The sequence below is a fragment of the Chiloscyllium plagiosum genome, unplaced genomic scaffold, assembly GCF_037043375.1.
Source record: "Chiloscyllium plagiosum isolate Xiang-an unplaced genomic scaffold, Cpla_swu_hap1 HiC_scaffold_13, whole genome shotgun sequence".
Lineage (NCBI taxonomy): Eukaryota > Metazoa > Chordata > Chondrichthyes > Orectolobiformes > Hemiscylliidae > Chiloscyllium > Chiloscyllium plagiosum.
In genome coordinates this window covers 29,693,526-29,706,881 of record NW_028270151.1, presented here as the reverse complement: position 1 = coordinate 29,706,881, position 13,356 = coordinate 29,693,526, and the positions used below count along the sequence as shown (strand labels likewise).

The 13,356-nt window shown below is 41.8% G+C and overlaps 1 protein-coding gene and 1 long non-coding RNA gene across 5 annotated transcripts in view; one reads left to right on the top strand and one right to left on the bottom strand.

The window, feature by feature from the left end:
- LOC148148290 (myoneurin-like) overlaps positions 1 to 7,186 on the bottom strand; it is a 53,389-nt gene extending 46,203 nt beyond the window's left edge. Inside the window, exons 1-2 of one of the 3 annotated variants that reach the window (XM_087993438.1) lie at positions 7,127 to 7,186; positions 4,864 to 5,209 (exon numbers count right to left, since the gene is read on the bottom strand). In XM_087993438.1, coding sequence (XP_087849564.1) covers positions 4,864 to 5,174 — 311 coding nt within the window. In that variant the 5' untranslated portion in view covers positions 5,175 to 5,209; positions 7,127 to 7,186. Of the gene's footprint in view, positions 1 to 4,863; positions 5,210 to 6,580; positions 6,717 to 7,126 lie in introns of those variants that run through there. The other 2 variants (XM_087993439.1, XM_087993437.1) reach the window with 2 other exon arrangements.
- Positions 7,187 to 7,231: 45 nt separating this feature from the next.
- LOC148148289 (uncharacterized) overlaps positions 7,232 to 13,356 on the top strand; it is a 34,767-nt gene continuing 28,642 nt past the window's right edge. Inside the window, exons 1-2 of one of the 2 annotated variants that reach the window (XR_015759157.1) lie at positions 7,233 to 7,274; positions 12,365 to 12,482. This is a non-coding gene — a long non-coding RNA (uncharacterized LOC148148289). Of the gene's footprint in view, positions 7,275 to 12,364; positions 12,483 to 13,356 lie in introns of both variants that reach the window. The other variant, XR_015759156.1, reaches the window with a different exon arrangement.

Here is a 13,356-nt window from a genome sequence, read left to right as displayed (position 1 = left end):
ACTTTCTGGCAAACTGATGGATTCCATAGAACATGCTTAATGCATACCAAGTTCAACACAACTGTTTAGGCTTATGCAGTATTAGGATAAAGTGGTGGTCAGCAGCAATGTGACTGCCTTTTGATGACTAATCATCAATATAAATATATGGCGCATCAGTACTTCCAGCAGAGGAAAAGATCAGCTTGCTTGATGTTCTAAGGGAACTAGTGTTGAATTAAAGAATAAGGATTCACCAAAATAGCAGTAATAAAGAAAATAACCACACTAAAGAATGACGAATTTCAGGACTAGATGGTTTGCAACTTTTGGTTTTTAACAAAAATAGTAAGAACATTGCAAACATTCTATAAACTTCAAAAGTCCTCGCAATTTCGAAACAACTTTAGGTTGGAAAATTGTCCATTTCACTCTGCTTAAAAGGTGATAAAGGGAAATCAGGAAAGTATATTTCATCAGCCTAACATCTGTTGCTGCGAAATTGCTGAAGTCTATAATTAAGCTTAGTCCAAAGTCCATAACTAAGAAACCAAATAACATCTTGAAATGCTCAGCTGACTACAGAACCAGTGCCATTAATATTAATGAGTAGGATGAGAGAAGTAATGTACTAAGTTTGCAGATGGCACAAAATGAAGTAAGGCAAAATGTAAGGGTAACACAAGGAGTAAAGAGGACATAGGCAAGCTCTGAGTGGGCAAAAACTTGGCAGATGGAACACAACATGGGAAAATGTGAGGTTATAGGGCACTTTGACAAGAAAAAAAGCTGCATATAATTAAATGGGAAAAGACTGCTGAAAACTGCAACGAGTGATTTTGGAGAGATCCAAGATGGCGGTGACTCAGCAAGTCTGAGTCTATAGTGCTCCTCCCAAGACCTAGGCAAAGTGGGCCACCCTCTCCCACCACACTCACCAAATCAACTAAAAATAGTTTTTATTTAATGTAATTTGTGGTTTAGTACTAAATTTATACAGTTCAGTCTCCTGTAAAAATGACGTGGGGGAAAGGAGCCTGCAGTTCTCAGCAGGCAGCAGCCTGCCCCCCCCCCCCCACCCTCCCCAGCTGCAGCAGAGGCGTCCGCAGCAGCCCCGGGGCACTTACCTTTGGTGGCGAGCCTTGTGGAATTAATCTCTAAACTTGACGCGAAGATTGATGCTTTCATAGAAGAGTCCCGAAGTCGGTGGAATTCACTCTCGGCCGCGCTACAAAAGCACGGCTGAGACACTGAAGAAGTTGAATGCCGAGTCGGAGGGGCAGAGCTAAAGACCGCGACCTCCGATGCCATTGCAGAATCAGCCGTGGATCGGGTCCGGATTCTTGAGCAGCAAATCCGGACCTTTGAGAACCACATTGACGACCTCAAGAATCAAGGTCGTCGAAAAAATATTTGTTTGCTGGGTCTTCCCGAACGGGAAGAAGAAGGCCAGCTTACAAGTTTCCTAGAACAGTGGCTTCCGCAGTTATTGAATCTGAAGGCTGGATCAGGCCAGGTAGGTGTAGAATGGGCCTACCGGGTCCGAAAGAGGAAGGCATTTGATGAAGCAACAAGTGTTTAAGGGATTTAAACATTCAATACTCCTTGCTCTACCCAGCTATACTACGCTTTAGCCATGAAGGGTCAGTGTTTAACTTCAGATCACCGGAGAAGGCCAAGGAACTTTTGGACTCTCTTAGACAAACTATAAGAGTTAATTGATGTTGTTTTGCCCTGCCCCCAACATGGTCTAACCCCCTTTTTTTTTTCCCTTTCATTATCTTACTGTTTAATATTATCTCCGGGGGGTGGGAAGAAGGACTTATTTATTCATCCTTTACTTAGCAATTCCTTTCCCCCATCCCTTTTTCCTTCTTTTTAAGTATATATATAGGCCAGGGGGTCTAGTTAATGTAGATGGGGGGGGGGGGGGGGGAAGGTGGCTACCTTATTTTATTTTATCTTTGTCCTTGGGAGCAGGGTTGTTTTCCCCTGTTATTTTGTGTTAATATATTTAATTATTATTTGTTGAAACTGTAATTTTATAGTCATATATGTTCATATATGGTATTAACATTACCAAATATATCCAGGTGTTGGTGTGGGTGGGGGATAGGGTACTCACTTTTAGTTCTAGTTCAGTAGTATACTTGAATTTTCTTTATCCTATCGTGGGGTGCCTGGGTCAAGGGTGGAGCACTGGTTGGGAGAGGTTATGATGGGTTTTTTGGAAAGGAAGTGATGCCCCCTGGGAATAAGGGGGAAGATCTTTATTTAAATACATTTTATACCTTTTTTTACTACTTAAATTTTTTTAAAAATTATATTGATCTTAATGTACTAAAGAGCTTTTATTTTTTGTGAATTTTATATGCTCCACGCTCAGGATGTTTTGGACAAATACGGGTTTTGTTGTGATGTGATGTTAACACATTCCGAGCATGTATATCACTGCTCAACTTATGTGTTATCCGTTGGATTTTTTTTTTCTCTCTTGAATAATGTAAGAATTTTAATGATACACTCTGGTTAGTTGTAAGTTAGATGAGTGGTTAGTTGAGTTTTGTCTTTTTTTTCTCCTCTTGGTATTTCTGTTTTCTTGTTTGATAGATTTTGGTTATCATTTATTTAAGATTTAACTATATATCAATGTTTATACTTGGGTCTTTTTTTCAGTTTTCTCTTGTAAACGTATGGAAAAAAAATTTTTTAAAAAAGTGATTTTGGGTGACTGAAACACAAAAAGCTAACAACCAAGTTTAGCTGGTAATAAGGGAAGACCAATAATATGTTGGCTGGTTCTTCAAAGGGATTGGAATATAAAAGTGGGGAAGAGAGGTTTTGCTGAAACTGTATAAGGCAAGAGTCAGACCACAGCAGGAATAAGGAGAATAGTTCTGGTCCCCTTATCTAAGGCAAGATATACTGGCAGTGAAGGCAGTCAAAGGTTCACTAGCTTGATCCTGACTACAGTGATATTTTCCTTTGACAGGATGAGCAAATTGGATATGTCCCATTTGGAATTCATTTGATAAATGAGCACAGACCTTGTTGAAACATATAACATTGTTAGGGGGTTTGACAGACTAGATGTAAGGTTGTTTTCCCTTGTGAGAGCTGAAAATGTGTTGCTGGAAAAGCGCAGGTCAGGCAGCATCCAAGGAGCAGAAGAATCGACGTTTCGGGCATGAGCCCTTCTTCAGGAATCCTGAAGAAGGGCTCATGCCCGAAACGTCGATTCTCCTGCTCCTTGGATGCTGCCTGATCTGCTGCGCTTTTCCAGCAACACATTTTCAGCTCTGATCTCCAGCATCTGCAGTCCTCACTTTTTCCCTTGTGAGAGCGCCTTGGACCAGAGCATGTAAGCTTAGGTTCATCCACTTAAGACAAAGATTTTTTTTTCTCTTAGAACATGGTGAAACTGTGAAATTCTTTACTGTAAAGGCTGAGTCTTTATGTATATTCAAGACTGGGATGCACAAACTTCTAACCTTTAAGGGAATCAAAGGTTAGCATAGAGTCCCGATAGTATGAAAGCAGGCCATTCAGTCCATGAGGTCCACACCAATCCACCAAAGAGCAACCCCCTGCCACCCTACCCTATCCCTGCATTTTCCATAGCCAATCCATCAAACTGCACATCTTTGGATTGTTGAAAAAAACCACAGCACTCGGAGGAAACCCACGCAGACATGGGGTTACGAGAGTAAGGCAGGGAAGTAGAGTTGAGGATAGTCAGATTAGCCAGTCTCATGAATGCTGGAGCAGTCTCAATGGACAAAATGATCTACTTATGCTCCTATGAAGTATGGTCAGTACAGCAACATAAACAGTAGGCATTACCTGAGAATATGACTAAATGTTTATAAAAGGCTGGCTAACATATCAGATAGGGAAATGTCTAAGAAAATTACTTACATGGACTTCTAAAAGATATCTTCAAAACACAGTCTGTTAGCTAAAGCTGAAGTTAATGGAATTAAGGACAAATTACTGATCTGATTCAGCAATTGGCCGGACGAGAGGCGACACAGCAGTGACAGTTGAGTGCTTTTACACTAAGAGCAACTGATGCTTAGATCAATTGTTAAGCTTGTCAATCTCATTTAAAATTTTCTTCACGCAAGATATTAAGGATGCAATAAAGACAGATACATGGAGTCAGGTCACAGATCAGTCATATCACACCAAACACGAGTCCCAGGCTCAGGCAGAGAAATAAACTCCCGTTTCTAAACTGACATGAACACTCATGTTGGCTTCATGTGGGTATGAAGACTAAATGTCTTTCAGGGAGCCATTAGTTGAAACAGCAGACCAACAATTAAATCTGGAATGTCCTGGCTCATTCAACACCATAACCAACTGAACCAAATTAAAACCTTCAGTTCAACATTTCAATAATTCCTCCAGAACTCCAGGAATAATCACCACACAGCCACAGTGGGAAATCGTAACCCGTACATTCTTCACGAGGTTTGCACATGCCCTGATCTTTTAAAGATCTGTTTGGATGTCAATTAGAGACCAATATCAAATTTTATCATGTACCTGACCTTTAGATTGCTTTCTAACAGAAGCAGGTGAACAAAACGTGGAAATGAGATCCCCTTTCTATTAGACTCCTGGGACTGAAACAAAGTGAAATGTGTCAGCGTGGATGAAGGAATGGGTTGGAGGGAGGCAAAATGAGTCCTGTGATGGGAAACTGTTTGTGGTGGTGGCGTGAAAGGGATCTGCAAAGGGGCAGAAAAGCTAGTCTCCAATTGGCTACTGAAGAATGCAGTGCTGGAGCAGCAGGTAGAACCTTGCATTTCATCACTTTAGTCGGAACTGAGTAAATCTGCCTGCAACTAACAATTTAACAGAAAGACAAGTTCTCACCCATCGATATTCATGTTTCCAGTGTATATAAAATCCAGGATCTTTTGAAACCCATCAGAGCTGACGTGGTTGTGATCGAGGAACACAACATTATTATCTAGACTGAGCCCATAAACAGATCGGAAATAGTTGCTGAACGCAGCTAAAACATTTCGGTGGGCTCGGAACTGCAACTGGCCAATGACAACAGTACAATCACACAAAAAGCCATCAAGGCGCTGCTGTTGGAGCTGGTCAAGGAGTTGCTTGCAGTGATGAACCTGCTGCATTCTGTGGCCAATGGTGTTGATCAGCTCTGAGCTGCAAATCATTGCGATAACACATTAGTAAAGGAAATCCAAGGTCACTGTAAAACATCAGTAATCAAACTCAGTGAGATCCAACAGACAATTCAATTAGCAATCCCTCCCACTTTACCCAACTCTCTCCCCTCAACTACCCCATTTCTCCCTTGTTTTTTTCCTCTCCCCCCCCCCCCCCACCGAGCCATTCTCTGTCCTTCCCCATTGCTGTCTCTCTTTCCTCTCCCATGCCCTGTCTCTCTCTCTCCGTAAGATATAGGAGAAAATGAGGACTGCAGATGCTGGAGTAGAGTTGAAAAGTGTGGTGCTGGAAAAGTGCAGCAGGCCAGGCAGCATCCGAGGAAGAAGAGCTTATGCCCGAAATGTCGATTCTCCTGCTCCTCGGATGCTGCCTAGCCTGCTGCACTTTTCCAGCACCACACTTTTCAACATAAGATATAGGAGCAGAATTAGGCCATTTGGCCACGGCTGCTCCATCAGTCGATCATGAGTGATATGTTTCTCAATCTGCCTTCTCCCTGTAACCCTTGATCCTTTTACTAACCAAATATCAATTTCTGTCCTACATACACTTGATGACCTCGCTCCACCAATTTCTGGAGCAATGTGTTCCACAAATTCAGCACCCTCCGGCTGAAGAAATTCCTCATCTTAGTTCAAAATAGTTATCCTTTCACTCAGAGGCTGTGCCTTTGGGTCCTAGTCTCTCCTACTAGTGGAAACATCTTCTCCATGTCCACTGTATCCAGTCCTCTCAGTATTCTGGACGTTTCAATTAGATCTTCCCTCATCTTTCTAAACTCCATTGACTACAGACCTAGAGTCCTTAACACTCCTAAATGACAAGCTCTTCATCCCAGGTTCATTCTTGTAAACCTCCACCAAGGCCAGCACATCCTTCCTTAGATACAGGGCCAAAACTGCTCACAATATTCCAAATATGGTCTGATCAGAGCATTTTACAGCCTCAGCAAAACACAATTGGTCTTGTATTCTAGCCCTCTTGCAATGAATGCTAACATTACATTTGCCTTCCTAACTCAACTCACATGTTAACCTCTTGAACTCCCAAATCCCATTATACTTCAGATTTCCAAAGCCCTTTCACATGTAGAAAATAGTCTACACTGCTATTTTTCCTATCAAAGTGTCTAACGTCACACTTTCACACAGGAATTCCATCTGTCACTTCTTTGCCTGGTATGCCCAACTCCTGTGCAGCTTCCTGCTTCCTCAACACTACCTATCCCTCCAAATATTTCTGGTATAATGTGATGGTAGCATTCTTGTGAAAATATATAGAAAATTGCCATAGCTGTGCAGTAGAAGTTTGTGGTATCCAAACAGCATCCATTATTCATCAATTGTATTACAGCCAAATCACATTGACAAAACATGCATTATACCAGAAATACCTGTATCTTTGTGACATCTACAAATGTAGCAATAATGTCCTCAGTTCTTTCTTCCAGACCTTTAGTGTGTAACACAAACAGTTATGGCCCCAACATAGACCCCAGTCGAAACCTATCAGGCACCGACTGTCATCCCGAGAAAGATCCCTTTATCCCCTACTCTCTGTCATCTACCAGTTAATCAATCCTCTATTGACGACAGTATCATGCCCCGAACACTGTGGGCTCTTATTTAGCAGTCTCCTGTAAGGTACCTTATCAAAGACCTTCTAGAAATCCAAATAGATCACGCCCACCGGCTTTCCCTAGCCTTACTTGCTCTTTACCTCCTGAGAAAATTCTAACTGATTTGTCAGGAATGACCTCCCGATTGACGAAGCCCCTGCGCTGACTCAGTCAAATTTTATCACGACTTTCCAATGCTCCGCAATCTCATCTTTCTCGCCTCCCATCTGTCTGTCTGTCTGTCCATCTCTCCCTCTCTCTCTCTCCACCTTGCTCCTCTCTTCCCCCACCATCTCTGATAAATTATTATTTATTTTTTACTGTTAATTTTCTCTCCCAATCCCTCGACCGCCATCCCGGTGTCGCCACATCCGGTCACGTGCCATTGGGTCATAACCCGGATGTTCTCCCACGGCTCGTTATCCGATGACCGATTTAACCAGAATAACCAGCTGCTAAACCGAATTAAGTGAGTCATTGTGTCACTTGCCCGTAGACATTAACTGGTTTATTTGAGTTAGAGTTCTTTGAAATAACCCGCTTACCCCTCACATTTACCATCTATCCAAACAGCCCCCACCCTCAACCCTCCCCCAATCACCCCCATCCCTCCTCATACACTATCTGTATCTTCAAACAACCCTCCACCCTCAAACCCTCCCCCAATCACCCCCATCCCTCCTCATACACTATCTGTATCTTCAAACAACCCCCCACCCTCAAACCCTCCCCCAATCACCCCATCCCTCCTCATACACTATCTGTATCTTCAAACAACCCCCCACCCTCAAACCCTCCCCCAATCACCCCATCCCTCCTCATACACTATCTGTATCTTCAAACAACCCTCCACCCTCAAACCCTCCCCCAATCGCCCCCATCCCTCCTCATATACTATCTGTATCTTCAAACAACCCCCACCCTCAAACCCTCCCCCAGTCGCCCCCATCCCTCCTCATACACTATCTGTATCTTCAAACAACCCCCACCCTCAAACACTATTCCTATCTCCAAACAACCCCCACCCTCAAACCCTCCCCATCCCTCCTCAAACACTATTCCTATCTCCAAACAACCCCCACCCTTAAACCCTCCCCCAATCACCCCATCCTTCCTCAAACACTATCCCTATCTCCAAACAACTCCCCACTCTCAAACCCTCCCCATCACCCCCATCCCTTCTCAAATACTATCCGTATATCCAAACAACCCCCCACCCTCAAATCCTCCCCATCCCTCCTCAAACACTATCCGTATCTCCAAACAACTCCCCACACTCAAACCCTCCCCCATCGCTCCTCAAAAACTATCCGTATCTCCAACAACTCCCCACCCTGAAACCCTCCCCACAATCACCCCATTCCTCCTCAAATATTATCTGTGTCTCTGAACAACCCCCTGACCCAAGCCAAACTTACATCTGCCCAACAACGGAATTTTTTTCAAATATTCTTGTTAGCAAAATACAGGTATATGGAAACATATGGACAGGAGGAAGATGCTTCAATCTGGAGAACAACATTTCAAATTTCTACAATCCATCATGTGATGAAGTTTTAGCTAATTTCACTTCTGAAAACTCACCTCTCTTTTCCTTAGTGATAATATTCAAGAATGTAATGTATTCAAAAAAGATAGGGAAGGAGAAAAAAGGGAGATGGAGTAGCAGTACTGATCAAGTATAACATAGTGTTTGAAAGAGAGGGAAAGTCAGAAACAATTTGCTTGGAGTTGAAAAATAGAAGGGTTTGATCTGGCAGTTGGGTGTACAGGGAGAAAGTGAGGACTGCAGATGCTGGAGATCGGAATCGAGAGTGTGGTGCTGGAAAAGCACAGCAGGTCAGGCAAATCTGAGGAGCAGGAGAATCGACGTTTTGGGCATAAGTCTGTCATTACTGATGAAAAATGTCATTCTCCTGCTCCTCGGATGCTGCCTAACCTGCTGTGCTTTTCCAACACCACACACTCAATTGGGCATTCACTATGGTTCCCCAAATAGTGAAGGAGAGGAGCAAATCTGTAAGGAAAACTCAGATAAAAGCTGTGGAGGGAACTTCAGCATAGTTTATATTTGGATGAGTCATGTAAGAGGAAAATGGTTAAAACGTGAAGGAATTTCTCGGATATATTTGGGAAAACTTGACCTAAATATTTTCAAACCACTTCGGAAAAAGACAGCATTACTGGATGATCTGGTGTTGGGGAAATAAGTTGTCTTAAAGTTTGGAGGTTTTGTGTTTAATGTAGTTGTTTAATATAAGCAGTTGATCATTCCTAAGGAATTTTCAGATAGTTTATTCGGTTTCTTAAGCAAAATTCCAGATATGATAGAGTCGTTGATTAGACAATAGGTATACAATCCATGACATTGATACCACTGGTCAAAGAGGCTTGGTGTGTGTCAATGTCATTTAAAATTATAAAGGCAGTATCATCTTCTGAAGCCAAAGTGGTAGGGTATTCTTTCTTAGGTCTTAGTCCTCCTCTCCTCTTCCATTTTCTATTTGAAGAAGAAAGCTGTCTGCTGAGCACTGCCACCTGTGATGCACTTTCTTCTACTTTTGAGCCTATTGCAAGACTATTTACAGGACTGGCAATCTACACTTTGTCAATCACTTTTTTTTAATCCTTTTAGCCAATGGGCAGGGAACAACCACTCATGGTATTAGAAGAAGCGTTGTCCCTTGCCCACCTTCATTTGAAGAGTAGTTTTCACACTTTTGGGGAACATTCTTATTTTCCTAAACACAGCACTCATAATGAGCTATATGGTGCCAAATAATGATATGCTAATTTATGGCCTCGGTGGTCTTTATTGTCACCTTCCTTTTGTCTTGTTTATTAGTAATTGTTTCTGTTTGCAAAAGGTAAATAGCTATTGTAACAGTTACATGAGATCTCAAGGATAAAGGAAATACTAGAAAAACTTAGTTTTAAAGGAATGTTGATTTCTGACAGGTGAGTCAAGGAGATCTAATGTTTGAGAACAATTGTGAATTATTAATAAACAATTATTGTGTTATCATCAAAACAAATATAGATACAATCATTGGTTATCAAACAGAGACACCAATTGTGAATATTGTGTTTATTCCACAAAATGACTACGAAATACTCAAATGCACACAGCCTTCAGGAATGGAGGAAACAAATGGATTTCTCTGCAGAGAAGGAAGGGAGGATCCTGTTTCTGTTCACGTTGGTATTAACAAGATTGATAGGACTGTAAAGGGAGTGTTATTAGAGGATTTTGAACAGTTGGAAGGTAAACTAAAAGTAGAATCTCAAAAGCAATAACATTAGGATTACTGTCCTTTGCCATGGCCAAACTGAGCATAGAGGAAATAAAATCAAGGGGGTAAATATGTGGCTTAATGATTGGTGTAGGAGGAATTCTTTCAGCACATGGGGCATTGGCATCACTACTAGGGTAGTCAGGAGGTTTTCCATTTGGAAGGGCTTCATGTAATCTGTGCTGGGATCAGTGTCCCAAAGAATTGAACAACTAGGACTTAGAGAGGACTTTAAACTAATTAAAAGGGGTGACGTACGTTTGCAAAGCAAAAGGATATGGTGTATTCTGAGCACAATGCCAAGAGAGGAGGTAGAAAGATTAACAGTATGGAGGACAAGGAGAGGCTTCATTCTGAACACAGTGCAGTCGAGGCTGAGTGGAAAATTCCAAGAGTGACTTGTCAGGAAATCTATGAAGTTGTTGGTTGGTGAGGAGTTATTGTCAGGATTGAATCCAAAAACATTAAAACTAAAAGAAAGGAGCATTTATAAAGGAAAGTAATGGCTGCTTGGATTTCAGGGAAAAAAAATTTGAAAAAAAGGGGATAAAATTAATTCAAGTCAAAACCTAAAAATTAATAAAGTAAAACTGAAAGAAAACAAAGGGAAGGTACATGAAGTGCTGTTATGAGTATGTTTTTATAGTTAGCTTATATTTATTCTAAGGGAGAAAAATAGTTTTCAGAGTGATAGCATGTCAATGGGGAGAAGTGTTACATGTGAAGTCATGGATGTCTGTGTCTCCCAGACAAACACATTTGCAAGAAGTGTCACAAGCTGCAAATGCTTGAGCTCCAGCTTTTAGAACTTTAACAATAGCTGAAGTCACTGTTGCGCATCTTTGAGGCAGATGATATTTCTACGGAGGTGGTCATACCGCAAGTTAGAAGTATACAGGCAGAGAGGGAATGGGTAACAACGAAGCAGACATAGTAAACCCCAGCCTATCATACTTGTCAATCTGTTTTCCATTTTGTAAATGAGTGAAGGTGATGGTTCCTCAGGGGAGTATAGTCAGTGACAAGTCCATGGCCCCTTCAAGGGCATCTCAGCTGTACAGTGGGGAAGAAAGAAGAATGGGGATACAAAAATGACGGGGATCAAATAGCCATGGGATCAGATAGGTGTTTCTGCAGCATGAAACATGATTCCAGGATGCTATGTTCCCTCTGTGGTGACATAGTCAAGGATGTCAGAGAGGAAATTGAAAAGCAGATCTTGAAAACAATTTCAGGATTGCTACCAGTGCCATGTGCTAGTCGGCATAAGAACAGGAGAATCAATCAATTCGAACATGTGGCTAGAGAACTGGTGTAAGAGGGAGGACATCAGATTTTGGAGACATTTGGACTGGTTCTGAGGCAGGAGGGATGTGTACAAGCTGGTTGGAACACATCTTAGCAGGATTGAGACTGATTCTATGAGGCTCGCAGTGGGATTTGTGATTGCTGTTGTGCTTGGATTAGCTTGGACGAGATTGTCAGGGCATATGAACCTGGGGGTAACTCAAATTGGAAGGGAATTAATCTGGTAACAGGAAGGAGAAACGTTGTGAGGGAGAAATGAACACATGATGCATAAAGCAACGAATTCCTGATGAAGGACTTGCCTGAACTGTCAACTCTCCTGCTCCTTGGATGCTGCCTGACCTGCTGTGCTCTTTCAGCATCTCACCTTTTGACTATGACTCTTTAGCATTTTCAGTCCTCACTTTCTCCTGTGCATTGAATATGCCTCAAATAATGATGTGTAAAGACACAAAATTAAGGACACACCTGAATGCATGCAGCATTCACAATTACATAGGTGACCTAAAGGTTATAATATTATTGCCAATAGAGACACATGGTTGCATTATAACCAGGACTGGAAACTGAACATCCAAGGATATTCAGTGTTTAGGAAGGAATGATGTCACATTTCATTCCAGTAGAAGACTGGAAATCAAGCCCTGTTAAGAGGTTGTCACTGAAATTAAAGATTTTATTAAAGTATGTAAACTTTGTCTTTTGGACTCAGGTTTCTGTGCTTAACAAAAATGATTTCAAGACTAATAAATAGACTCTAGCTACGGCTCAACAATTATACAACATCAACATATAACTATCCTAGTTAAACTCTAACCCCATTGTAAAACTCCTCCTGCACATGCATACAGACAAGTACAAAAAAAAACTGGTGCTTTGAGTGGAGAGAAAAACTGAGGAGGCTTTTCAATGGTCCACATCCACAGGGCTCACTAAGATGATCCCTTTTGTTTGCCAGGATGTGCTGCACTGCGATCTCTCTTCAGATAATTTCACTTGCTTGGTGTTTGAACGGATTAACTAATTCACAACATATATCTGATCTTTTGGCTAAAAGCAGCAGCTCATAACAACTGGTAAGAGAAACAAACTTATTTACTTAAGTGGCGAAAGAAAGAAAGCACCTGTCTTCCAAAGGTCCAAAGGCTTCTGGCTATCTTGTTCACACCCAAAAGTGTTCAGCTATTTGGGAGCCAAGAACATAGTTATTGACAGGAAGAATGCCTTGTCATCGACAATTTGTTCCTATTCCGTAAACCAATCTGCTCATTGTTACTGGCTGAACATCATGTTGTACACACCACCAGTGAGATTTTGTATGCAGTATCCTGTCGCCACTGTTTGAACAAACAGCAATGTAAACAACACTTACAACGGGTGCCAGTAACCTGCTTTTAAAGCACCAAATAATTACTTCCACAGTCCTAATAGTCCCCGTTTTTCAGTTAAGCACATAGGGACGTTGTGAAACTTGAAAGGGTTCAGAAAAGATTTACAAGAATGTTGCCAGGATTGGAGGATTTGAGCTATAGGGAGAGGTTGAATAGGCTCGGACTGTTTTCCCTTGAGCAGAGGAGTGATCTCATAGAGGTTTATAAAATCATGAGGGGCATGGATAGGATGAATGGACAAAGCCTCTTTCCTGGTGTGGGGGAGTCCAGAACTAGAGGGCATAGGCTTAGGGTAAGTGGGGAAAGATATAAAAGAGACCTAAGGGGCAATCTTTTCATGCAGAGGGTGGTACGTGTATGGAATGAGCTGCCAGAGGAAGTGGTGAAGACTAGTATGATTGCAACGTTTAAAAGGCACCTGGATTGGTATATGAGTTGGAAAGGTTTGAAGGAATATGTGCCTGGTGCTGGCAGGTGGGACTAGATTGGGTTGGGATATCTGTTTGGCATGGACGAGTTGGACCGAAGGGTCTGTTTCCGTACTGTACAAAAATAAAAA